Source organism: Myodes glareolus, chromosome 21 (assembly GCF_982192425.1).
Source record: "Myodes glareolus chromosome 21, mMyoGla1.1, whole genome shotgun sequence".
NCBI lineage: Eukaryota > Metazoa > Chordata > Mammalia > Rodentia > Cricetidae > Myodes > Myodes glareolus.
In genome coordinates this window covers 18559821-18586049 of record NC_142046.1, presented here as the reverse complement: position 1 = coordinate 18586049, position 26229 = coordinate 18559821, and the positions used below count along the sequence as shown (strand labels likewise).

General features: G+C 52.9%; 1 protein-coding gene across 3 annotated transcripts in view; it reads left to right on the top strand.

The window, feature by feature from the left end:
* The window catches only part of Adamtsl2 (ADAMTS like 2), a 32587-nt gene extending 6959 nt beyond the window's left edge, over nucleotides 1-25628 (top strand). For all 3 annotated transcript variants that reach the window (XM_048431832.3, XM_048431831.3, XM_048431833.3), the window contains exons 8-19: nucleotides 1788-1868; nucleotides 4224-4399; nucleotides 7880-8222; nucleotides 9796-10168; nucleotides 14657-14754; nucleotides 17530-17656; nucleotides 19013-19226; nucleotides 19311-19466; nucleotides 20050-20220; nucleotides 20945-21121; nucleotides 23998-24142; nucleotides 24935-25628. In XM_048431832.3, coding sequence (XP_048287789.3) covers nucleotides 1788-1868; nucleotides 4224-4399; nucleotides 7880-8222; nucleotides 9796-10168; nucleotides 14657-14754; nucleotides 17530-17656; nucleotides 19013-19226; nucleotides 19311-19466; nucleotides 20050-20220; nucleotides 20945-21121; nucleotides 23998-24142; nucleotides 24935-25053 — 2180 coding nt within the window. In that variant the 3' untranslated portion in view covers nucleotides 25054-25628. The remainder of the gene's footprint in view (nucleotides 1-1787; nucleotides 1869-4223; nucleotides 4400-7879; nucleotides 8223-9795; nucleotides 10169-14656; nucleotides 14755-17529; nucleotides 17657-19012; nucleotides 19227-19310; nucleotides 19467-20049; nucleotides 20221-20944; nucleotides 21122-23997; nucleotides 24143-24934) is intronic.
* The last annotated feature ends 601 nt before the right edge of the window (nucleotides 25629-26229 follow it).

Sequence of the window (26229 nt, the reverse complement as noted above, 5' to 3'; positions counted from 1 at the left end):
GCTGCTGAGTGTTTCCCAACTAGGCACAGAGCCAGGTCTGGCCAGCATTAACTCATCCACTTCTGGGGACATCGCTATAAGGCAGCTGCTGCTACTGGTGCCCAAAGCTGCAGAGAAAGCAACGGGCTAAGGTGACATGAGTCGAAGGCCCTGGGTCTCAACCTGGGCAGCTGGGCCTTGGGTCCTAGCTACAGAACCACATGTCTGCCCTGAAAGATCTGTGCTCTCTAACCATGTTCAAGGCCAGGCCATGTCCTGAAGCTCACGGCAGTCAAGTGCTAACCGCTCAGGAGTCTTGTGAACCACTTGCTAATTTAAAAATTAAAGCCAGGTGGGAGGCCGTGGGCTGATAGGGAGTTCATTAGGAGGGCCCTGGTCTTCACCCAGCAGCTCCCTTAGACTCCCATCCCTTTATTCTGAGGCTGGTTGTGGTCAGGGGTGGGAGCTCTCCCTTGGGTGCTGTGGGGCTCGCCCCATACACTTGGCTCATCCGCGCATTCAGTTTGCCGGCACCCTATGGGGCTGTTGGTGCGTTGCCTGTTGTGGGTCCCTGTTGGCCAAAAATTAAAGCCAGATGATGGTGTGTGCCTGTAATCCCAGCACTTGGGAGGCAGAGGCAGGAAGGTCACTGCAAGTTTGAGGCTGCCTTGTTCTGCCCAGCAAATTCTAGGCCAGTCAGAGTCACATAGAGAGACCCTGTCTCAGCAAAGTGACCCCTTCCCAGTCCTTAAGCCTCAGTCGGTATTTTGTCTTATGGCCATGCCATTATGAACCTTTTTCCTGCTTTCTGCCTGGAGACACCACGTGAACAATGCACCCTCCATCAGCTACAGCGGGGCAGTGTGTAGCACATAAATAGCTCAGTGCTACAAACCAGACCCCTCACCATTGCTTCTCAAGGAGCCCCATGTGAGATTGTCTCAGGGTGGGTTCTTCAAGGACCCCCATAGGGGAGGGGTGGGGACAAGGCAGGAACATCTGGCCCTCAGTGGCTTGAGTGTGGCCTCTGCCGCCTTCTATGGTGAATTTAGGATAGGACACCAACTCTACGAAACCATCTCCTGAGATCCCTCTCATCTCCCAGGAGATGGCTCTGTTCTTTTTAACTCCTTCCTGCCAGGACCCTTTCCACTAGCAGCCTTGGCTCTTTGCTCCCTGTCTCTACTCCCTGTTGTACTTGGAATTGTCTATGACTGTCTCCCCACTATACCAAGACCTGGGTGATGGGATCTGAAATGGCCGGCAGCACCTCTTACAGCCCAGGCCTGTAGACAGTAGCTCTTGCAGGGTGGTCGGCTTCTATCTGAAGAGCTGGTACCCATCCTCTTTGTGTGGATGCATCAAGCCTTGGCCATCAACACATGTTCTGAGAAGATGCAAGTTGACAATAACCATGTGTCGACATAGTTCTGGGGTCCGTATCTCTGGACTAGATGAGAAAACGACGGCCAAAGGTCTCTCAGGTGATAAAGTAGGGCATGATCTTTGTCTGTGGACTTCAGCGTGTTTAAAGTCTCTGCAGTCCACTGTATCCCTTGTTGGGGGACTGGGGCAGGCCGATGGTCCTGATGGAAGAGGGTCAGCCCGAACAATATGAGCAGTTCTGCAGGACTAGGTGAGATTGCATACCTATGGCTGGGACAGCCTCTAGGCGGGTGCCCCTTACCTCTCCAGAGCCCAAAGATGATATTGACACCCAGGAGTGGCTTTGCAGGGGACAAATGGCAGCTCCCTGCTGCAGCATCCTGCCTTCCCTGGCTTTGCTCACAGGCGCTCCTATTCCCCAGGTTACTCTTTGGTGACCCATATCCCAGCGGGGGCCCGAGACATCCAGATCGTGGAGAGGAAGAAGTCAGCAGATGTGCTGGGTAAGTAGGTGGAACTGGGTGTGTGTGTGCGTGGATGGGTGGAGAACAGCACCTGCACTTTGACCTCTATCTGGAGAGTGAGACAAGTCAAGCGCAGAGCACAGCTTCGGAAGCCAGAGATACAGCCGATTGCTGGGGAGGGAGATGCTTCCTTCACCCCGTGTGTGCAAGGTCCTTGTCCTTAAAGGTGTTAAACCAAAGACAGGGTTTGACATCAGGTGGTGAGCTCCCCATCACTAGGGAACCTGGCCCAGATAGAATCCAGGGAGACAGAGGTAGGGTTTATTCAAGAAGTCAGTCACAGAGCTGAGTGGTGGGTGGGTGGTCAGTCCAAGGCCATGAGCTCCTGAGGAAGGATTTGCTCACAGATCTATCTGAGATGCCATGCTGACCGTGCCCAGTTTCCTGTGGGAGGTGGCACTCTAGAGTAGAAATGGCTACTTTGGACATCCCGGAAATAGTGCCCAGTGATGAGGCCCCATCTTGATGACAGCCTTTGCGTGGGTACTGTGTGAAGCTGGAGTGTTGGCATGACCTAGTGGCTGAAGCCCCTAGGGCACTGGGCAGGTACCAGTACCTACGAGCCATTCTGCCCTTAGCTCTGCCCTGTATGAGACAGACCTGGGGCCCAGCCTAATTAAGGAGGAGTTCTCAGAAACAAATTCAGTCTTGATACTGTGTCCCATTACCCACCCGACCTCCCATCCCACACCTCAGGGAGCTGAGCATGACGGAGCTCTCTACTCCAGGGGTGTAGAGAAAGAGAGGGTGTGTTCTGAAGCTCCTCAGGTTGAGCCCAGCACCAGGCTCTCCTGCCCCCTGTCAGGCTCCTAGAGCATTTGAAGGCCCAACCGCAGCAAGTTTGCACATGGCTGGCCCCAGGCCTACACTGCTGGGGACATCTGTGGGTTGAGCACAGAGAGCCGGGCCTCCAGCCAGGCCGGTGGCTCTGCTGTCTGCTAGCTCACTAGGGCTGCAGGGAGGCCGGGAGACGCTGTGTTCTCTGAGCTGGCTGCAAGGCTCTCATTCTTGAGGCAGACACTGGAAATACCAAGGGCTGGGAAAGCCACAGGAAGGAAGGGTCCTCGCTGTCAGGAAACAGGTTTTGGATGTGGGCCTTGAGCTGAACCCTGGGCGCAGATCTGGAAGCTGAGCCGGGATAACCAGGCCCCAGCCGGACTTGGACTTGACGCTATGTTCTGACGTTATTACGTGAAGGGTATTTTTCAGACACGTCCTGCTTGTTGCGTCTGCCTGATAATAAATTAATTGCCCCGGCTCCTCTGCTCGGATTGCATCAGGGCCTTTGGAAACAGCACTCGCTCCTCTGGCGGGCCAGTTCCTGGAACGGGCTTTAAGGACACCCTCTAGAAGACAGAATGTCCCCCAGTGCTGAGGCTGCCTCCTCCCTTTCTTCTCCAGCTCTGGAGGCTCAGAGGACCTTTGCTTAGTCCCCATAGCTTCTGGAAAGGCTAGCTTCCAGGTTGGTGTTTGGCCTCGGCCAATAGAGAGATAGGCTGTCAGCGTGTCATGGACATATTCCTTTCTGAACCTGGCTTCAATGGCTTCCAGCCAGGTCCTGAAAGTACCAAGTCATATCTGCCCAAGGGAAGTGGTGACAGATGTGTCCAGCTCTGCCCTTGCCTGATTGAGTTCCCAGTAGGTGTTAAACCCAGCAGAGTGGACAGATTGATCGGGTAACAGTGAAGTCGGATGACTGAATGCCATTGTTTCTAATAAGAAGGGCTGGGCTGGTCATCTTGGGGTGGTCCCAGGAAAAGACTTCTGAATAACACTCCACACTAGCCAGGGCGGGCTACACAGTCAGTGGGCCCTGGATGAGGCACTGAGACCCTTCCTCAGCTGAGGGAACTCGAGTTGGTCCCACAATCAGGGTCCCAGTCAGGCTGTGCTGTCTAGTCTAGTATCTGGCTGGTACCTGTTGTTCACAATTGCAGACCCTCCTGGTCCAGACTGGTCACTTGGCTATGGCGCTAGCTCATTACCTTGCAATCCCTTTGGCCCATCTGAGGCAGCCAGAAGGGCAGGGCCAGCCTTCCCTGTTGGCTCTTCCAACTACCCAGACTGGCCTGTGGTTGTTTGTTTTAGACTGATAGGAAAGTGTGTTTGTGTCTCTTAGGCCCTCACTGGCCAGGGCCACATGCTGGCCCCAGGCAGAGTGTCTGTCTGATTCCCTGTGACATTGAATTTCCTGTCTTTGGGTCATTTTGGAGAGGGAAGGCAAGGCTGGCCACCATTCTTGGAACCTGTATGCTGGCTCCTCCCTATGTCTCTCTCCTTTCTGCTCAGCCTGTCTAGCCCATGTGACTCAGTGATTTTTTTTTTCTCTTCCAGCTCTTGCAGACGAAGCTGGCTTCTACTTCTTCAATGGTAACTACAAGGTGGACAGCCCCAAGAACTTCAACATTGCTGGTACAGTGGTCAAATACCGCCGGCCCATGGATGTCTATGAGACTGGCATTGAGTACATTGTGGCACAGGGACCCACCAACCAGGGCCTGAATGTTATGGTGCGTGTGCCACAGGCTTCAGGGACAGTAAGGGTTGTGGGTACTGACTTCCTAGAACCCAGCTACAGGTTGGGGCTTGAGGACCCTGAGCGCATATCAGTATTGTTGCAGCCTGGGATGGTGGTGGTGTGTGTACGGGGCTTGTTCATTCATCTATTCACTGGTCACTTTCTCATTCATTCGTTCACTCGGATTTTAGTTCATTTACTTCATTTCTCATAGATTCATTAATTCATCTATCCATTCACTTGTTTACTTTCTCTCTCATTCATTCATTCCTCCAATCAGCACCACTGTTCTGTGCCAGTCCATTCTGTGGTCATTGGGAACCTCAAGGGAAGCTAAGGACAGGTGGCTGGAACCACTTCCCATGTTCCAGTTGGCTCTCTATGTCCCTTAGGTTCATCCTGCCTCCAATGGTACTACAGTGTTTTCGTTGCTTGTGGCCCCTTTCTCCCCTGGATTCTCAGGACCCTGAGCAGCAAGCAGGACAGAGTTGGGACCTGCTTTGTGGCTCGTGTTTTGCCACAGCTGGTATCAGGAGATGCAAGTCACTGCAGTACCGGCATGGTGTCTTGTAGAATGGCCCTGTTGTTTCAAATTACACGGGGACTGGATCACAGTGTGTGCGTTAGCTATGATCTACCCAGGTAGATGGAAGCGGCTCTTGGCGGACTAGAAGGAGATCGGGGCCAAATATGCTCAACCCAAGGCCATGTTAATTTTCTCTAGAAAAGTCAACACGCCTGCCAAAAACCTCAGTATCCACTGCTTGGTTGAGCCTACAGCATTCAGCTGCGCTCTGATGGCAGGTCACTGACGTCATTTCAGTCCTATCAGGGCCACCTGAGCTGTGAGACTGAATGTGGGCTGTGTTTCCTACTCCTTTGTCCTTGAGGTCATGATGCATGGCACCGACATTTATGCATGGCAGGAATCAATGGCATCACAGATTTGCTCTCTTGGATATGTCAGGTGTGTCGGCTTAGCAATGTCAGCAGAGGGCTGTGATCATCACTTATGCATTTGGGGATGAGGGACCCAGTGAACACGCTGCTAGCCAGACCTGGGCCATCTTCTGGTCATCACATACCCAATTGCTTGCAATGAGGACGACAGTCAGTGGTGGTTAGGGTCCACAGTCACCAATGACAACTTAGACCTGGTTCCAGAATGTCTAGCCTTCTCTCTGGAATTGAGTAAGTAGACAGCTATTGGCCTTTTAGGGGAGAACTGTGGGTCCCTCCCTTGGAGAGTGGATTCTGAGTCTAAAAACTAGTTCAATAAATGGGGGCAAGGAGCATAACCTTGCCTGGACAGCTTCTTTTGCCTCCTTCTCCTTAGACCTGTGTCGATCAAGAAGGACCTTGTTTGGCCCATTTGTCCATCCCCAAAGTGTGGGTGTGGCATTTTGTCTTTTGTTAGCCATGTCTCTGTGTCTTGTCACTCTTACTGACTGCCACTGAGATACTGAATCTGCCTTGTGAGTGGGGCATGTAGGGGGGACATGAATGCATTGGGACGTCACAGGAAGACTTCAGGAACCTTCTTCATTAGCCTTATTCTCTTGAGACAGGCTGTCTCACTGACCCTGAACTTCATTGCTTGCATTAGGCTGGTTGGCTAGCAGGCTCCAGGAATCTGCCTATTGCTGTTCTCTGACGGTGGTGTTACAGAAGCGCCCAGCTCTTACATGGGTGTTGGGATTTTAAACTCAGGTACCTATGCTTGCACAAAATGTACACTTATCTACTGAGCCATCTATCCAGCCCCTCTGTTACTGCTTTCTTTTTTTAGGATGTATATACATACATACATACATACACACACACACACATATATATATATATATATATATATATATATATATATATATATATATATATATATACACACACACACACATATACAGTGTTCTGTCTGCATGTATGCGTGTATTCCAGAAGAGGGCATCTGATCTTATTATGGATACATGTGAGCCACTTTGTGGTTGCTGGGAATTGAACTCAGAACCTCTGGAAGAGCAGCCAGTGCTCTTAACCTCTGAGCCATTTCTCTGGCCCTGTTGCTGTTTTTTTGCTGTTCACCTTTATTAATTAATGGCCTGCTCATATCTACAACTGCTGGGGAGTTCAGAACTTGTCCACCCCTCTTGCCACCAGCCCTGCCATGTGAGAGTGTGCCACACTGTCCCTCTCACTTGGCCACCCCCAAGGGAACAGAATGTGAATTGTCTGTTCTTGAATCGCTCCCCTTGCGTCTGCACTGTGTGGGCCTCGCTCAGTCCACCCTCCCTGTTAGCAGGCCAGCATGTTATTCCAGAGTAGAAGAGCATTCTTCAAAGGCCTACGGTGGTCCTGAAGGCCCAGGGGGAGCCGCTGATTCTCTAAGACTTCCCTGCTGGATGGAGGATATGCCTTTACCAGCGCCTTTGGCCTGGCACTCAGGAGAGGCCAGGCAAGGCCCAGGGGAAGTTCAAGGTTAGGAAGGGAAGCTTTTCATGTTGTTTCTTCTAAGACAGCTTTAGCTGCTGAGGAAGAACAGTCCCTTCCCAGTCCCAGACCATTCGGGACATTTGAGATTTCACCATTTCCAAGCATCTTGACCCAGGTCTCTCTTTGCGGTGGGTCCCACTGACCCAGCCTGACTCTGTCTGGTGCCGCAGACCCAGCAGGGTGAAGCGCCGACCCGGATTTTGCTTCTTCCACCTTTTATTCCCTGAAGCTTTAGGCATCAGTGTTCCTTGACCATACTGCAGCCATCTGGTTAGCTTGAAACGATGCTGGGTTCTCTTTGCCATCTTGTTCCAATGGAGTGCCTTCCATAGTCCCTGCCCCGTCCCCAACCACACTTGAGATGTCATCCCAATGGTGGCCATTCTTGCCCCGGTGTCCTGTTAACTGCTTAGCTTTCTGTGGTCTGTTCGTTGTCACCCTTTCAGGGTCTTTGTGCACACAGTTCTTCAGATCTACCAAATCCACTGCCAAATCCAGCCTCCGGATCTTAGGACTCTGAAGGATGGCTTTGAAGTCTGTCTAGGGGAGAGGTCACACTGGTTTGTGGTCTCTACAGAGGCCTTAACTATCTCCGGGAACTCCACGACTGCGCTGATCCATTAATGCTGTCCCGAATGGAGGCATGGTCTGGGTTCTAGACCTCATTAGTTGCTCTAGGAATCCTGGGCAGATGCAGTGAGACCAGTGCTATTAGGATTGCTGACCCGAGATGGCAGTGACATGCAGTGTGTCCCCTATTCCCTGTCCCTAAGGTGACTTGCCCCTCTGCCCCCTTTGGTGTGTCTCATTCATGGTTTCGGGGCCCAGCTGCCCTAAGACGAATGCATGATGCCGTATTCTTGGATCAAGTGTGATTCCCGGGAAAGACTCAGCTGTAATCAGGGTCACTTTTTGTCTCGGGAGGTTTTTGGTGCTAAGTAGGGGCAAGGAAAGAAGCCAGGTCTCACTTCTTCTCCTTCCCCAGGTGTGGAACCAGAACGGCAAGAGCCCCTCGATCACCTTCGAGTACACGTTGCTGCAGCCACCACACATGCACCACCTGCAGCCTGTCTATTATAGCTTCTCCGAGCCAGCCTCCGAGAGCACCGAGAGCACCGAAGGCCAGGAGCTGGACAGCGCCAGGCTCCTGGGCTTCATGCAGCATAATGGCTCACTCTACCGCCCGGCTTCCTCGGAGAGGCTGGGCCTGAATAACCAGCTGTTTCAGCCTCCGGCCCCTGGAGTGGAGCTGGGCCCAAGCGGAGGCCAGGAGACCAACGAGGTGTGCGAGCGAGCCAGCGGTGGGGTCTGTGAGGGACCTCCTAGGGGTAAGGGCTTCCAAGGTGAGAAGGAGGAATAGTGGATATGGGAAAGGCCAGGGCTCCTCAGGCACAGAGGCCTCAAGTGAGGACTGTTGGTCCCCTTTGAAGTCTGCAGAAGAGGCTAGAGAGAATTGCCAGTTGCTTGCATTCTCTCTGGGCAAGCACAGTGTGAAGTCGGAGCTATACAGCCATAGCTCGTGACCTGCAGATTGACTGTAGATTCCTCTTGGACACCGAAAGTCTCAGCTTCTCAAATCCCCGTACACAATGGTGTGTTTGCATAGAACTCAAGCTATCCTCCATGTACCAGTGATCATCACAGCTGACCTAGATGCAGTGTGTGTGCTGGGGTAGTGATGGCACCAAGTTGTGGCAAGGTGATACGTGACAGGCCCTGTGCATCAATGGATTAGTTACCTGTCTTGTTTCTGTAACCTGAGAAAAGCAGCTTCAGGAAGGAAGGTTTTCTTTCGGCTCACGATGCCAGGAGATACCGTACATCATGGCGGCAGGAGCTCGAGGCAGCTGGTCACATTGCATCCGCAGTTAGGAAGCAGAGAGAGGTGGAAGTTGGTGTTCATGATCTCCTTTTACATGGGATCGTGCTGCCCACAGTTTTGGTGGGTCTTCCTTGCTCAATCAGCCTAATCTAAAAAATTCTTCATAAACAAGTGTAGAGGACTGTCTCCTGGGCGTGTCTAGATCCTGTCAAGCTGACCATCAATATTAACCGTCAAAATCACTTTAACATAAATGCAATTCTTCTTCCTCCTCCTCCCCCCTCCTCCCCTCTTTTTTCTGCTCTTCCACCTCATTTTCCTCCTCCTTGAGACAGGATCTCAATGGAACTTGCTATGTAGACCAGGCTGGTCTCAGATTCATCAAGATCCATCTGCCTCCGCCTCCTCATTGCTGGGATTAAAGGCGTGTACCACCAGACCCAGCCAGTATGCAATTCCCTTTTCAAAATATTTTGGTCCTTCACTCTCTGATTCTGAGAATGTTGACCCCATAGCTACAGAAGAAGAAGAGTGGCGTTAGAGAGGAGGTAACCTGTCAGCTCTTCCACCCGGTGGAACTGGAGGTCAAGGGCAGCCGCTCCATGGCTCACTTGGGTAGCACTGGGCACCAGGAAATAGATATTGCTCATGGCCCCGGGTGTGTTGGCTCATGTATGCCTCTCTCCTGGCCTGGACTTCTTGAGGCTTATGTGTCTGTGTTCTCTCTCTTTAGGAAGGTGCTAGTCATAAATTGAGGGCTCACCCTACATTCAGGTTATTTTATTTCATGAGCCTATAAAGATCCTCTTTCTGAATCAGATCTTAGGTTGAGCTTCCAGCTGAGCCTAGTCTCTGGGGAATACTGCCCAACTATCTGCCATGGCCATTGAGTTTCCCATCACTTGATGTTGGCCCACTGTGTCTGATGGAGTAGAATCTGGGGGTGCCTGTTTTCCCCACCCCACGAAGTCATCCTCATTATGTAACTCACCTGCCACACACAGGGATGTGGCGGAGGAGGGGCAGCAAAGACCAACACAGTAGCAGCTCTGGATGTTGAAACACTCATCTCTCTGCAGACCGCAATGCCACTGGGGTGGCTCTCTCGGGGGACAAGGATGGCCGGGAAGTCGACACACGTTTCCCCTCTCAGGAGCTTCTCTCAGCCAACACCATCTCTGATCAGCTCCTGGGCACAGGCTCTGACTCCGAAGAGTTCTCTCTCAATGAGACCATCAACAGCATCTTTGCCCAGGGCACCCCCAGAAGCTCCCCAGCTGAGAGCTTCTATGTGGACTATGAGGAGAATGAGGGGCCTGCTACCTACTTGGTCAATGGGTCTTACCTGGAGCTGAACAGTGACAGGATTAACAACACCTCCTCTGAGGCCCCATTCCCCAACACCAGCGCCAGCCTCCCCACCTTGGCTGGGAACAGGACTCACAAGGCAAGGTAAGAGGCTCTTCTCCTTGCCCCATCTTAGCTCCGATGGAGTAGGAGTCATTACAGGCGGGTCTAGCCAGAAGGTGCAGGGACCTGGAGGTGAGTGCGAGAAAACCACACTTTCAGCCACCCTATGAATCTGACATGAGATTGTGGGCCTGGATGGTAACATGCCTTTCTGAAAGGTAGATTCATGAAGCTATGAGAGCTTCAACTCCTGATGCTGACCATGAGTGGAAACTTGCTGAAGGTACACTGCTTGCAGCCTCCTGATGCATAGGTCAGGGAGTAATCACAACGACCCTCAAGTGTTAGTTCCTGCGAACTCAGAAGGGGAGGCCATGCCAAGTGCACAGAACCTAAGGATTTGGGGTATGCCTGGACAGTCATTGAAACATGGCTATCAGGCACAAGATGAGCTCTGCCCGCAGGTGAATGTGGAGCCTCAATGGCAGCCTTCACCCCAACCAAAGAGAAGTTGATAGCGGAACCTGGGGTTCTTCCCCTGACAGGGAGACCCTGAATCAAAGTTAGAAGTAGGCTGGAGCCGCCAGCACGGTGGGTCTATGCAGTAAGACATCATCACAGACAGACGGCAGCTACGATAGAGGAGGACTATAGAATCAGGGTTGGGGACCCCTGCCTGGAGAGCGAGGCTGGAGATCCACCAAGAGGAGTGCCTGGGGATGCCTGGACTGCCAGGGCTAGGCTGGAGGGGCCTGAAGTCTCATCCTCCTGGGTTAGTGGTGACCCTGGTCCTTCCATACCAGTACTAGAGAATCTCTCCAGTTACTAAAGTTATTTCTTGGGTGCCTGGGTGTGCACCAAGGCTTGTGCAAATAGCTAGGGTTAGAGCTGTTAGCCTCCGGGGGTGGATGAGGACTGAAGATGGGAACCAGTCCAGCAACTGTGTTTTGTTTTCTGGAAACCCACTCAAAATCTCGAGATGAACTCTATCCAGACGGAGGGAGGCTGAGATTGGGGCTTGAAGGGAGATTTGACCGTCACTCTAAGGTGACAGGGTTTAGGTCCCCTCTCCCACTTTTCTGGGCTTGAGGGTAGTAGAGCTGGAGGTTCTGTTGCTGCCTCTTCTCTCACACTGCCTTCCGAAGCCTTGTTTCCACGGGCTGCTGCACACCGGGGACCCTGCTGATGAGCTCTGGCTAGATGGGATTCTGGACTGGCCACGTACCCTGACCTTGGCACCATCAAAGCTTCTGGGAAACTCTGCCTGGTTTTGGGGACCCAGTGACTGGCAATGAATGGCAGGCTATTACCCTGGGGTGACAGGATCAGAGACACTGAGAGAAGTCACAGGCAGTGGTGAGGGGCAAAGTGGTTCTGAATCAAAAAGCTCTTGTTTCGGTACCCAGTCAGTTTCTCTGGGCTGCTGGCTCTCTCTCTCTCTCTCTCTCTCTCTCTCTCTCTCTCTCTGCATCTTCTTTGAGGACCATAGGATATGTGTGTGTGTGTGTGTGTGTGTGTGTGTGTGTATGAATGTATATATTTATTAATACATACACACATATACATACATATATAATACACAACAAAGACCTAGGTATGGATGCTCCTTGTTAGTCACTGAGCCTCCCAAGATTAGGGAAGGGACCGCCCAGTCACCCACAGCCCAAGTGGTGACAAAAACCAGGACTCTATGTAGATTTATCAAGTGGCACCATGTCCCTCTCCTTTATTCAGCTGTGATATAGGCTACGTGAGTGGTTGTGTGGCATAGTGAAAAAGCAGGTCATCCCTGGGAGGTGGATACATCTCCATTCTCTTCTAGGCCTCAACTTCTCTGTCTGTCGGAGGCCTGGTGGCTCAGCAATGCAATGCTTCACAGACCAATGTCACATACAGGCTGTTGAGAGCAGGGCAGGGCCCAATCAGGCGTCTCATGTTGTTTGGATCAAGCCTTAGGGACTGTTACTCCCCTCCACCTCCCAAGAGGTTTGGATTAATCTGAATGGGTGCTCTAGGCAGGTCCCACTAGAGTGCCCAGGAACCAGAATCCCTAAGACACATTTCAAAGTGTCTGTCTCTTCTTTTCCTGTCCCCTTAGCCCTGTGGGACATACTGGATTCCCAGAGCCAGTCATTAAAATGGGTTGTCAACACGCGGAAAAGCGCAGCTCAGTTAGATACTCAACCGGCTGCCATCAAAGGATGCTGCTGGTGGGGACCAAAGATGGTCTGGGGAGATAATGGGCTGAGGGAGGCCGTGGGGGAAACTACCAAGCCGAAATAGCCACGTCTCGGCGTGTTGTCCAAACACAGGAAGTCGAGTCTGCTCTGGGAGCGGGCAAAATCAAAGGGGCGGCCCAGAAAGGAAGGGCTATTTTCATCTTCTAGCAAGGCTTCAAACAATCCCGGGAGGGGCTGTCACCAGACTCCTCGGGAACAGGCGTCTGGGAGGCAGAGGCACACATCCCTCTCTGAGGCCTGGAGCGGGGTAGGAAGAGACTTTCTGGTTCACCTATAAACAGTCATTTCAGAGCTTCTGCTCTCTGGGGGATTTCAGGAGACTGTGTCCCACCAGGCGCTGGGCAAGAACCCAAAAGCAGTGGCCACCGGTATCTTGGAAATCATCACGGCCGAGGGCAGGGCCCTTCCAGATTGGGGTGGTGATGGTTTCCAGGGCGTGGTGCTTCATGATACACCTTTCAGCAAGGAAACCTGTTAGATGCTGCCTTGTGATTCATGCAGCACCCAGCACCCCACACGTGCTGGAGAGTGGGTGTAGACAGCCCCTCCAGAAATACCTTTAAGGCTTAAAATCCAAAGGGTTATTTTGAACCTGGCGGCTAGCTCTTGAGTCAGGGCTGAGTCATGCGGGCTGTGGCTGGGAAGTGTGTAATTATATAAAGATGGAGGAGCTTCTACACCAAGTGCATCTTCTCTCTTTTTGTTCTTGAAAGGAATTTAAGACTGCTGAAAGCAGTGGTAGGGGGCGGGGACAGACAACTCCAGGGTTGTCTGGGTCAAGTCTTAGGGACTGATTCCTATCCCCAGTTCTTCCCCACTGAGAGGTTTGACCCACCCGCAGTTGGTGCTCCAAGTGGAGCTCAGGTCCCGGATCCTTTTCTTTGAAATGAAGGGTCTTGAATGCCCTCCCTCCATGTTAAAGTTTTGTTTGTAAGCAGGGAGGAGGGTAGAACTTCCCCTGCATAGAGCCTGGCTCAAGGGTTGGTCTGAGCTCCCCGCAGAGGTGGCCCAGGCCCCTGTCTCCCTCCTTTCGGCAGGCACCCTCTCCTTCTGAGACTTCACAGATCACAGCAGTAAACCCCTGACTGGGGCTCCTGTTGGTGGATCATTTCCTGGGTTCTCAGAGCATGACGTGCTATCGGGGCAGCGCGCATCCTCAAAGCACTCCCTCGGGAGACATGAGCCAATCGGAGCAAAACACAGGCGCAGTTCTCACCCACTTGACTAACAGTCCCGACAGATGTCCCTACCACAGATTCAGCCAGAATGGCTTTTAGAATGTAATGGCCTATAACACCCACAATCCTCCAGTAGTCCCCAGGAAAGAGACTGGTCCATTTAAGAACTGTAATAGGTGTCAGGGCACAGCCCTTAGCTAACTCCTCTTAATTCCAAGAAAAGTAGAGTTGGCCTAGGCAGCCTAAGGGAGCTGCTATCAGTGGGGCTGGTCCCCCAAGCTCTTCTTTTGGGGGTCATGCGACTCAGGGGCTGTGTTCTTACTTGAGTGACTAGGTCTTGAAGCAGACACCCTGGGTGGAGGTAATGCTGCAGCAGCCACATCCTCCCCCTGCAGAGTCCCAAATAGCCTGCACAAGGGGTGTTGAGGCTGGTTCAAAGAAGCTAACAGTCCTAACAATACTTGGCTGTGGCCACCAGAGCTCTGGCCAAGAATCATAGCTGTTGGCTGGCCGGCCCCCAGCGTGCCTCTTCCCGTCAGCTGGCCTGTGCAGCCATCGCTGACCGGAGCCGCAGTGTGGAACTAGACCCCTCTGCCTCCTGCAGCTGGGCTTTGTGAGTTGGAAAGCTGGAAGCTGAATGGCTGGTGTCCCCATTCATCAGAGCCCCAGCCGAGGGAGGCAGCTGGGGAAAATTCCGGAACATCTCAGTCCCTAAGAGCCTTCTGAGATTCCTTCTGGGGTGGGAAGAAGGAATCTGCTGACCAGCGTGAGATGTAGCGAGGAGCCCGTGTTGAAGGGCGGTTGCGATGTTGGTGAGATCCTCACTGTTTAGTGCACCTCTGAAAGAACAGAGTGCCCCCAGGCAGCCTGTTCAGTTCAGTTCCGGAGATGGGAAATGACCCATGTTTGCTCAATGCCAATATGCATGTCTCCTTTTATGTTTGCGTGTGTTCCAGAGGGTGGGAGCCCAGGTCTTTAAAGAGGGTATTGACTCAAGCCCAGGAAGGTGTGTCTTTAAGGAGAGCGCATAGCCTCAGTGGGGGATTCATCCACCCAAGAATGAAGCCCATAAGCATCTAGCTCTCTCACCCCATTCTCTGACCTTGTGGCAGGACCAGACCGAAGGCACGCAAGCAAGGTGTGAGCCCGGCTGACATGTACAGGTGGAAGCTTTCATCCCATGAGCCCTGCAGCGCCACGTGCACCACAGGTACTGAGCCCGGAACCACTGGGCCACCCTCGCTGAGTCTACCTTTACAGTGACTGGGGCTTAGCTAGAGACTCACCTATTCACTCGCAGTCCCAAGTCGACCCCAGGGAGCTTGCATGGTTTCTTGACCTGGGAGGTGGAGTGGGATGGCCAGTGTTGGAGGGTCACAAAAGCATCCTTATTCCCATGGCATGCAGGATGACAAGCAGGTCCAGGCCCCTCTGTCAGGCATAACTATTCTCTGGCATCCCAGGAGAGGGGCTCTTCAGAGTAGAGATGAGAACCTTCAGCCTTCAGCGTCTGCTCATGTTGGCCCTTCCCCCAGACACACAATGCTGCCCTGTACCTAACAATCTGGAAGCAAACAAACACTTTGGGGTAGAGGAACATGGAAACCATACTGTATCACACACCAGGTTCTCAGCAAACCACTACTGATTTCTACCTGTAAAATGTAATGTATCATGGCGAAGGTGTCTGTGGGATGAATGAGAAGAAACCACCTGTCTGGTTTAAATTCAGCCAGCAAGCACTATTGCTACAGACCTGCTGTGGGTTCCGAGGCTGAAGCTGGCCCTCGCCCAGGAGCAAGTCAGATGAGCCCTGCAGGGTGCCTTTCATAGGGATGGACTGTCAGGACCAAACTGTATGGCAGGTGCTGTGGCCTCAACTTCCCAGAGTCTGTTGAAGCTGGGTGTGGGCACGCTATGGATCCTTCGAACCATCCAGGATGGGGAGCTTCCCATGTGTGTTGTGACAGTGGAAACTTTCTGGAGGCTGGGGAGGTGACATCACTTGAGATGTCTCCAGGTTGAGGCAGCCTTGGTGGCAAGGGGCCTGATGAATGAGCCCTGCTAGATGATGTCTCCAGGGACGGCAAGACACTATTGTCTTTCAACACTTTGACAGTGGCCGGGACAGGGAGCAGGGCTGTTCTGGGTTGCCCACAGTGCAGAGCAGGACACGGGAAGAAAGGAAATAGGACAGGCCTGATACTAGGGAAGGGATGAGCTCTGCCTTAGACAAAGATGTCAAAGCAGAGAGGCTCCTGTCAGCCCAGGAGGCACTGACCCAATTGAATGACACCAGCAGAAAGGACAGAGAAAGGTCCATACTGTGGACAATTCACTGCCTCGGCCCCTTCTGGCGTAACCTCATTCATTGTTTGGAAAGCCCTGCTGTTGCCAGGGCTTAAATTTAATGCTGAAGAAGCCAGGCCATGTTAGTGGGTTTTGCCAGCTGCGGATACACACAATGTCTGCAGATGTTCTGTGGAGTTGTGAGTGTTCTGCTTCTCTCCGTTTCCCTCGTGCCGACATCTGTTCTCGAGGCTGTGCTAGGTTGTGGAGCCTGCCTTCTCTGTACCCTGAACTCTCCGCTGTGGTGAGGAGCTTAAGTCTGTTCTTTTGGAACAGCAACGCTGTCAAGTGGTCCTGGATTCTGCTTGGGACTCGGGGTGTGGCTTCTAGACTGTCCCTCGGTCTCCCACGGCACAGCAAAACTTCCCAGGATCAAGGAAATTGGTGGGACTGTTACTGAGGATGGACATCTGTGGTTAAGAAGTTTTGAGAAGCTCCCTCCTCAAGACAGGTATAAGGAAAAGGTGCCCAGGACAAAAAAATGATATTTTGATCTTGTAGCCTTTCTGGAAAGTTCTCATTTTGAAGATGAGCAATCTGGGGCTGTGACAAGTCTGGTGGTCCTAAGTGGGTCTTGGGTTCTCGTCTGTGTGTTTCCATTCCATAACAAGTCAATACATAACCAGGTACTTGGGGCAACTGCACAGATCCCCAGCCCTGTCTGTACATCCTTGGGTCCCAGAGCTAGTGTCTCTGAGGCCTGAAATGTTCCAAGTAGACCTGGTCAGGAAGCTGTCTCCTCCTCTGGCACACTGAAGGCTGCACAGCCCAGGGTTGGCAAGGGAGGAACCAGTAATTGCAACCTGGCTTGGCCCTCATGGAAAACACACACACACACACACACACACACACACACACACACACACACATGGTTTCTTTCCAGACTCCATAGTTCTGTCCAGGGCTGGGGTTTGAAACAGCAAAGGCTGCTGGGTCTCAGATACCCCAGGGAAGATAGATACACTGAAAACCCCAGGAGGCTCTTTCACACTGGCTTTCCCCAGCCAACCACAATCCTGGCACACTTTCCTTTGAGGGAAGGAGATGCTCACCTTTTAGAGAACGCCATGCAGGTTTGCTCTTAGGTGTAGGAAGTAGGTCCAGGGGAAAAAGAGAGACAGGGTAGCCAGGGAATCCGTATGGTTAGGAAAAGGCTGGCCTTTTATGTGTGTAACCCTTCCTGTCCCCAAGCGATTTTAGAGTTCAGGAATCCCAGGAAAAGTCAGTAAGAGCTGGGACACCTAATCTGATTTCTGGGGGCAGGGCTGTCAAGGACGGCAGTGGTTTGTTCTTTCTACCTGCCTGTCTGTTCATCTCCTACAGTGGGGTTTATCAGACAAGTGTACATCAGGGTACAGGGATGCACTTCCTCAGCCTCCATAGGCTTATCTAGATTTATGGCAGGTGAGCTAGATTCCTGGGCTGGGCAAAGAAAAAGGTCAGAGCTCAGATCCTGAGACTCTGTCCCACAGAGCTTCCCCACATCCGGCTCTAGGTTTTTACCAACCCCAACCCAAGAAACAGATCTCTGAGTGGTCATGTGACCCATCCAAGATCACAAGGCTCACCCATCTGCTGGTATCCAAAGTACTGCTAACCACACAGTTTACAAACCCTTGCCTTGCCCCAAACCTAGGAGTCATGTCCACATATGCCATGTGTGTCCGCTATGATGGTGTTGAGGTGGACGACAGCTACTGCGATGCCCTGACTCGTCCTGAGCCTGTCCACGAATTCTGCGCTGGGAGGGAGTGCCAGCCCAGGTACCTGTCCTCGAGCACCCAGCTGGGTGTCAGAATGAGTGTGCATGTGTGTGTGTGTGTGTGTGTGTGTATGTGTGTGTATATGTGTGTGTATGTAAGTGTGTGACTGTGTGTGCATGTGTGTATGTGAGTGTGTGAGTGTATGTATGTGTGTGGTGCATGTGAGTGTGTGTATGAGTGTATGTGTATGTGAGCATGTATGAGTATGTGTATGTGTGTGTATATGTGTATGTATGTAAGTGTGTGACTGTGTGTGCATGTGTGTATGTGTGTGTATGTGAGTGTGTGTGCATGTGTGTGTGTGTGTGCGTGTGTGCATGTGTGTATGTGAATGTGTGTGAATGTGTGAGTGTGTATGTGTGTACGCATGTGTGCATGTGAGTGTGTGTGCGTGTGTGTATGTGAGTGTATGTATGTGAGTGTGTGTGCATGTGTGTGTGTATGTGCATGCACTCATGCTCACACTAGGCTCCATTTTGCCTCTGCCATGACTTGAGCTGTGGGGTTATGTGGGGAGCAGAGCGGAGCACATGGGATGGCCACTGAACACTTTCTACCACAGGGTGTTTTCCACATTACTCTCCACACTAGATCAATATCTCTGCGCCTGGGCTGACTTGCTAACGAGGGAAGATTACACCCTGGGATGTGAGTGGGTCCCCATCTTTCTAGTCCCTGTGTCTCCTATCTTGTCTTCAAGGCAGAAGCAGAGCCTTGGTGTTGCTTCCAAGGAGTCATGTATTTCTGGCTCCCCAACATGATCACATTCGTTCCTTTCTTCTGGCTACTTCTTATGTTTGAGCATTTGTTCCCTGCTGGAGCAAAAGGCCACAGAGCTGGCCTGAACTTGATTTAGATTCTTCTCCAAGTACGTCTTCTCAGAGGACCTGCACGGAGGAACCTGGTCTTTCATAACCCACAGAGCACAGGGAGCAGATGGGTGGTCATCCCGCACACTGGAGCTGCCCTGCTCTGGGTATAGAGCTGGACCAGACCTTAGGTTCACTTCCACCATTGCTCACGAAGAATCAGAGTCCAGAATGGGCCACAGTCAACTGTGTGACCCAGCAGGGCAAGTGAGGCCTGGGGCTCTGGGACACTGGAGTATGGACCTGAAGGGTGGCAAGTGTGGAAGGGGCCAGAAAGAAGGCCTGAAGGTGAGGGTAGGTGAAAGTAGCCAGGCACCCTAAGGCCATGCATGGGCCCTTGCAGGACACTCACCCAGCATTCTGCTTGGGGCTACCTAACACAGGGTTATCATGGGCATAGCCCCCACTGGTTGGTCTCGCCTCCTTCCAGTCTGGCTTGGCCTGTGTGATTTGGGGCCACTGAGGGCTGTCCTCGCTCCCGAGGCAGGTGGGAGACCAGCAGCTGGAGCGAGTGCTCGCGCACCTGTGGTGAGGGCCATCAGTTCCGCATCGTGCGCTGCTGGAAGATGCTGTCTCCTGGCTTCGACAGCTCTGTGTACAGTGACCTGTGCGAGGCCACAGAGGCTGTGCGGCCCGAGGAGCGCAAGATATGCCGCAATCCGGCCTGTGGGCCACAGTGGGAGATGTCTGAGTGGTCAGAGGTGAGAGCCTGCCGACGCTGGGGTGGTGGCCTGTGCCCCAGAATGGGGCGTGTCAGGATGTCTCTCACCCTGACTTCCTTGCAGTGCACAGCCAAGTGTGGGGAGCGCAGTGTCGTGACCAGAGACATCCGCTGCTCTGAGGACGAGAAACTGTGTGACCCCAACACCAGGCCTGTGGGAGAGAAGAATTGCACAGGGCCTCCCTGTGACCGCCAGTGGACTGTCTCAGATTGGGGACCGGTGAGGGCAGATTCGGGGCATGGGGCTAGGGACGGGACCCTGAACCTGAGGACTCTGCTTTGCCGAGCCTCGGTGTTCTCGTCTATCTGCAATAAAGACATGAGAAGAAAAGCACAATGACCTCCCTTCCACTCTGTTAGGAACTCAAACAAGAGTGGACATAACTATCCCGTTAATGATGTCTCTGTTTCCACCTCTCCTGAATACATCTCGCCTTGTCTCTTCTTTCTGCCCGCACGTCTTTCCCCGTCTCTGATTCCCCATGTCTGTTTTCCCTCCCTGTCTCTTTCTCCATCTGTCTGTCTCACCTGGAGCAGAGCTGCTCATCCGCGAGGAAGGGTTGTCTCCGGTGGTGGGGGCTCAGGTGACCTTTTGAGCTGTGCTTTTCCTCCATGTGTGTTTTGCACGGAGCGTGTTATTTCTGTAATTAGAACAGAAATGTTATTTAAAAAGCGGTTGCCATGGAAACTGCTTCCCCTACACTTCCCTGGATGCTGTTTCTCTTACTTGGGGATGATGCAGGTCAGGGGGCTTGTGGAACAGCCCCTGAGATTCTACCGGCCCCTGCTGTCCTCTCTTGCAGTGCAGTGGAAGCTGTGGGCAGGGCCGGACGATCAGGCACGTGTACTGTAAGACCAGCGATGGACGGGTAGTCCCGGAGTCTCAGTGCCAGATGGAGACAAAGCCTTTGGCCATCCACCCCTGTGGGGACAAGAACTGCCCGGCCCACTGGCTGGCTCAAGACTGGGAGAGGGTGAGTACCCAGGAGCCTGCATAGAGCCTATCTTTGGATCACGTAGGGGATGGGGGGAATTGACCTGAGTGCCAATGGCTGGTCACAATGAGAAATTCATGACAAACTATGAAGAACAATTGACTTATGAAGAACAATTGACTAACAATCTGGATAAAAAGCTCCCCCAAAAGTAGTAAAACCACTCCCTGTCCCTTCTCCCAGGGATGCCTGCAGGTTCCCAGTATCTTCTCACGGGGCCCTGTTCTGGTGAACACAAAGCCAGAGACAGGGTGTACTGGCTGCACACTTTCAGCCCGCAGGCCTTGATGACCTTTTGCTATCACAACCCATTTGTCTTCTCTCCCCACCGGTCCTTGTCACCAACTTGCCATTTCAGACAATTGCTCTCCGTCAATGGTTTCAGGCCGGCCACTGCTAACTAAATAATCTTGGGCCAAATCGCTTTCTGCAGAATTGATTTTGGCCTAATCATCCTTGGCCAAATTACATTAGCCAATTTGTTTCAAAACAGATGGTTTGGGGCCTAATTGCTCTTGATCAGATCCGGATGGGGCCAAATGGTTACCTAACAAACCGCTTGTCAGCCAGTCCCCCAGTTGAAAGCGCTTATACTTTTACCCAAATATCATTGACCAAACTTTGGCCACCAGAGGTGCTGTGGTCAGGGGTCTGGTTCTCTGGGCTTCTGTCCCACTGACCCATCCTGGCTGGCCCCTTTCAGTGCAACACGACCTGTGGGCGTGGCGTGAAAAAGCGGCTGGTTCTCTGCATGGAGCTGGCCAATGGGAAGCCTCAGATGCGCAGTGGTCCTGAGTGTGGGTTATCCAGGAAGCCCCCTGAGGAGAGTACATGCTTCGAGAGACCTTGCTTCAAGTGGTACACGAGCCCCTGGTCAGAGGTGAGTACCCAGCAAGCTCTCCCGCCCCCCCCCCCCCAGGCTGCTTTAAACCAGGCCTGAGCTCTGATCCTGCCACGGAACATCCATCTTGGTCCATGTCCGTCAAGCCTTCCTCCAAGCCTCAGTCAGCCAGGGTGCTTGTCCCTGGATGCTTCTAGATCCACTGGTGGAGAGCTGTCACTACCCAGAAGCCTTTGCTGATTTTACCCTGGTGTTCCTACAACTCTTTTTGTGGGCCTGTCTGGGTTTGGTCACTTCTGGCTTAAAAACTGAGGCTTTTAAGTGTTGTGTTTGGTAGCAAGTATACCTGATAGTCTCCAAAGGTTAGTCCAATCCCAGTGGACACAGAGGGTAAGGTTGGCTGAGTCACAGCTAAAGCAGAGATATGAGACTTGGGCATACAAGCGGCAAAAGGTGAGTCCTAGGTCAGTGGGCAGAGCAGCAAGTTGTCCTGACACAAGCCTGACTCCGTGTTTGGTTCTACAGGCTCCTTAGCTTGCTAGGCAGGATAGAGCTGAGCCCTCGTTCCTGCAGCAGAAACTGAGCCATCATCACCTGTTGCCACAGAGGTCACTGAGGGCAGCTGTGGCCCAGCACTTGTCCCAAGGTCTCTTTTCCAATTATCACTTACCTAGAGGAAGAAACTGAAGTTGAGAGAGTTTTCCAACCTGAGGTCAGAGTTTAAGGTGTGTTAGCCATGGGGCTGAGGACTCTGCAATGGGAAGGAGGTGCAAATCAGTCCATCCCAGGAGTCCAGGAGTCCAGGGCAAGGAGCCTAAAGTGTGAGCAGTCTCAACTCACAGGCAAGTGATGGGCAGACAGAGACGTGGAAGCGGAATGGGAAGGTCCCCTAGCCACGGGGTGGGTGGGGCTCCCTTTCTAGTGTCTGATTGGCACAACAAGGTAACTGCACCTCAGCGACTCTCCATCCTGCCTGAGAAGTCAGACCACTCCTTGAGGCTCGTCAGCATCATGAGCCTTCCTAACATCACAGAGGCAGTCACCTAGATGTCAGTTCTTATTAACTCACATCAACATCTAGAAGCCATTTCCACCTGCATGCTGCCCCATAGCAACAGCATCTGCCATGTTGTCCCATAGCAACAGCATCTGCCATGTTGTCCCATAGCAACAGTATCTGCCATGTTGTCCCGTAGCAACAGTATCTGCCATGTTGTCCCATAGCAACAGCATCTGCCATGTTGTCCCATAGCAACAGTATCTGTTCTGTGAAGGACATGGGGGATCCAGAGCCATCTTTAAGCATCTATGCGCAAGATGAGCGCAGGGCTTCTGTGGCCAAGCTGAATAGCCCGGGGTTTCACGCTGCCTATGGTTTTGATTCCCACATAACTCAACTCTGAATGCTTAGGGACAGTAGTGGAGTGTCAGATGGGGTCTGGATCCCAGTGTCTTCATTGTGGGGGTACAGCATCAATACCCCAACACATAGGTCCTCCTTGGGCTCAGTTGCTGGGATGGGTGGGTTACAAATCCAAGACTTGAAAGTCTAAGGGCTTCATGGGGTGAGGCCCTAGTTGTTGCCCTTCTCAAGCATGGACTTGGGAACTCCAGAGTTCTTCTGTACACACACACACATACACACACACGAGAGAGAGAAAGAGAGAGAGACAGAGACAGAGAGACAGAGACACAGAGATAGAGAGAGACCGAGAGACTGTGGTATCCACCAATGCCAACCAATCACTGAAGGCAAGAAGGGAGGGCTACCACAATTGCCTAGAGGGTGCATGGCAGAGATTGAGGACCAACAAGTATCATTAGGGGAACAAGGCAGAGAAACACACAGGTGCCTCTGGAATGAAGGTCCCCTCTGAACTGTCTGACTATAGATGGAGGTCTATCTGCGGTCTAGGAAGCCCAAAACCTCATGTGCTTTTAGAACACTGGTCTTCGGGTAGCTGTGTGGCCACAGCCGAGTAAGTCAAGGACCATGTTGGATGATGGGGAGGGGAGAGAATGAATGAGGAGGATCCCCAAGGCAACCACAAGGAAGGGGTGCTTCCCGTATCACCTAGACGAGATAGCAGGAGCAGATGGAATCTGTGAGTGGTGGACACGTGGAAGTCTGTCCTTTCTGCTCCTGGCTGGGGCAGTGTCCTTCTCTACGACTGCCCCATCATGATGCATCAGCTCAGTGTTTGTTCGCCCAATCGTTCTGTCCCATCCATCTCCTGGACAGAGGAGCAGGTGTCAGGACCTTATCGTCAGAGGCATCTGCAAAGGCAAAGTGTCCTCTGGTCGCCTGTGCCAAGCCAGCCTCTCCTCTCTCCAGGGCGGGTGAGCGGGCAGGTGGCCTCATGCCAGCTTCATCAGCTCCTCTGTGTCTGGTAACCAGACTGGGGTGAGCCTGGGGCGGGGGCCTCCCCATACCTCAGGTCCAAGGCATGCCTGGGTGATGTGGGGTTACCACATCAGGGAACCACTGCCTGCAGGATCTTGGCAGGGGAAGAGCAGGGTAATTGGGGTCAGCAGATGTCCCTGGTATTCTGGGCAGCTCAGCAGGCTTTCTGAGGGGAACATCTGGACTCAGTGTGATGGCTCTGGAAGTTGCATTGATTAGCCCATGGCAAACTCTCTGCGACACTAATCTCAGACAGATGGGACCTGAGCACTTAGTAGGTCATCGTTGGCACCCTCCCATTGTGAAGCTGGGAAAACTGAGGCAGTGGAGCCAGGCAGTTACCTCTGTTCAGCCCCAGCTCAGGCGCTAGATTCCAAAGTGCTGGCATGCCCTGGGCCAGTCTGTGGATGGTTAGGGCGCAGAAGGGAGAGTGCCGAGTGATGAGATTCCCGGTCTCTGTTACCATGAGGAGCCTTGCTATGGACCTATGTGTCTGTCTGTCCCGCACCAGTGCACCAAGACGTGTGGAGTAGGCGTGAGGATGCGAGACGTGAAGTGTTATCAGGGAACCGACATCGTCCGAGGATGTGACCCCCTGGTGAAGCCTGTGGGCAGGCAGGCCTGCGACCTGCAGCCATGTCCCACAGAGCCCCCAGGTGAGAAGAAAGAGGCCGGACACAGGGTGGTGGGGGCTGGAAGGAGTTGTGGGCAGAGCCAGGATCTGACAGAACACCAGGCATTAGCAAGGGAAGCAGTTAGACACACAGGTGTGCCTTTAGGAGAGGTCTTCTCTAATGGGGAGGGCCTCGATGGGGTTCAGGGACCCCACACAGAGACCTGTGTCTTGGAAAAATCACTGACCTAAAATGTGGTTGGGGGAAGCTGTGGATACCAGGGACCAAGATGACCTGGCCTGAGCGGCAGGTGCTGACTCTCAGGAGACAGGCAGGTAGGAGCTAGGCATGGTCTCTGGCTTGGGTACCTGGGAAGACAGACAAGATCCAGTCTCCAAAGTGGATGCAAAATGTAGAGGAAGGTGAATTCTATTTTGGGAATGCTGAGGCAAGGAGAGAGAAATCCACAGGCCCTGGAAGGGTTTGGACTTCTCAGAGGGACCAGGGACTATCCAAAATCCCCGGGTTTTACCTCCCGCCCCAAGTGAACAGATGGAACACCTAGTGAGATCCATATTTTCCTGGAGAGGGACTTGGATTAGGGAAGGGGTAGCAGAGACACAGAGCTGGAAATCTGTAGTAGGTGGGGTGCTCTGGACCTAGGCTTGGGGGGAGCTCATCTGTTGACATATACATTGTGTCACTCTGGGATGCCCTTAGTGAGCTCCTGACTTTGTGAAGATACTATGGTAAGAGTTGGGGACCCTAGGAGCAGTTCCTCTGGGGCCTCCTGGAGTTTCATCCTCCCCCACTTGTATTGTGTCCCATCCCCAGATGACAGCTGCCAGGACCAGCCAGGCACCAACTGTGCACTGGCCATCAAAGTGAACCTCTGCAGCCACTGGTACTACAGCAAAGCCTGCTGCCGCTCCTGCAGGCCTCCCCACTCTTAGCTGGTGTTGTGGCCCCCGAGACCTGCGTGCCACATCCTGGGGCTCTCGTTGGACACCCACCCTGCAGGAGGGGACGTGACACAGAGCACACCCGACAAGAAGGGACTTTTGACGCTGTGGGCCTGTCTCTGCCTTGGGGGAGAGCCTCCAGAGCCCACAGGCCCCTTCTCATATGGAGACACCCTGCTGCGGGAAGCCATCCATTCACTCCCAGGATCCTGTGTCTGTGCCCACACCAGAGGGACCAGAGTCTAGAACCCAGAGTAGGCAGTACCTGCCCATTTTCCAGGCCCTTCTCTGAGGCGGAAGAACCCTCTCGAGGTGACTTAAAGACGACCCAGGAAGGGGAGAGTTTCCCTTCTTTGGCTGCCTTGGGCAAGGAGGGGTCCTTGGGTCAGCTGAGGAGCCCAGGCTGCCCCGTCTCTGGAAGTATCAACGGTACCCCATCCTAAGGCATTAGTGCCACCGTGCCTCCTCTCCTGGAGTGCCTGTGCAGGATGGAAGGGACGGCCCCTGTTCTAGTGGTGCCTCTGCCGTCTGATCACTGGTGCATGTTAATAAAGTGGCTATATTTATGGCAGTGTGCTGGGTTCATTCACTTCGGGCAGAAATGGTGGGCAGCCTCAGGAGCTTTAGGGAGACTTACGGGGGTTCCTCTGCTGGACAGTGGGTGCAGAGATGGGTGGGAACAGGGCGGTCTGATACAGAAAGTAGAAAAAAAAGGCAGTGAGAAGAGCGGGGAGTGTACAAGGATGGGTGCCATGGGCAGCAGGACAGTGTTGAGATAGAATCCAACATGAATCTCCAGCCATCTCTAGCTGCCCTTGCTCTGGGGCTTATTGTGGGGATGGAACACGGGGCTATTGGAATGCTGGGGAAGCAGAGGGAACAGAAAGGCTAGAAGATACAGGACCGGACCACCAAAAGTACGTGCCGCTGTGGGCTCAGGTTTTATGTATGGTCATCCGCTACTCTCTGAGCACAATCCTCAGGGCCATAGATTCCCACATCAGGGTGGCTCCTTGTGGGTGCAGGGATACCAGGGAGCTACCGGATGGAGCTGCTTCAGACTGGTTTTTCTGGAGTGGTAGAGACTGGAAGAGAAAACAGCACACATGGGTGTGCAGACACACGTGCACGCACAGCCCCCAGGGAGGCAGCGAGGAAGGGGCAGAG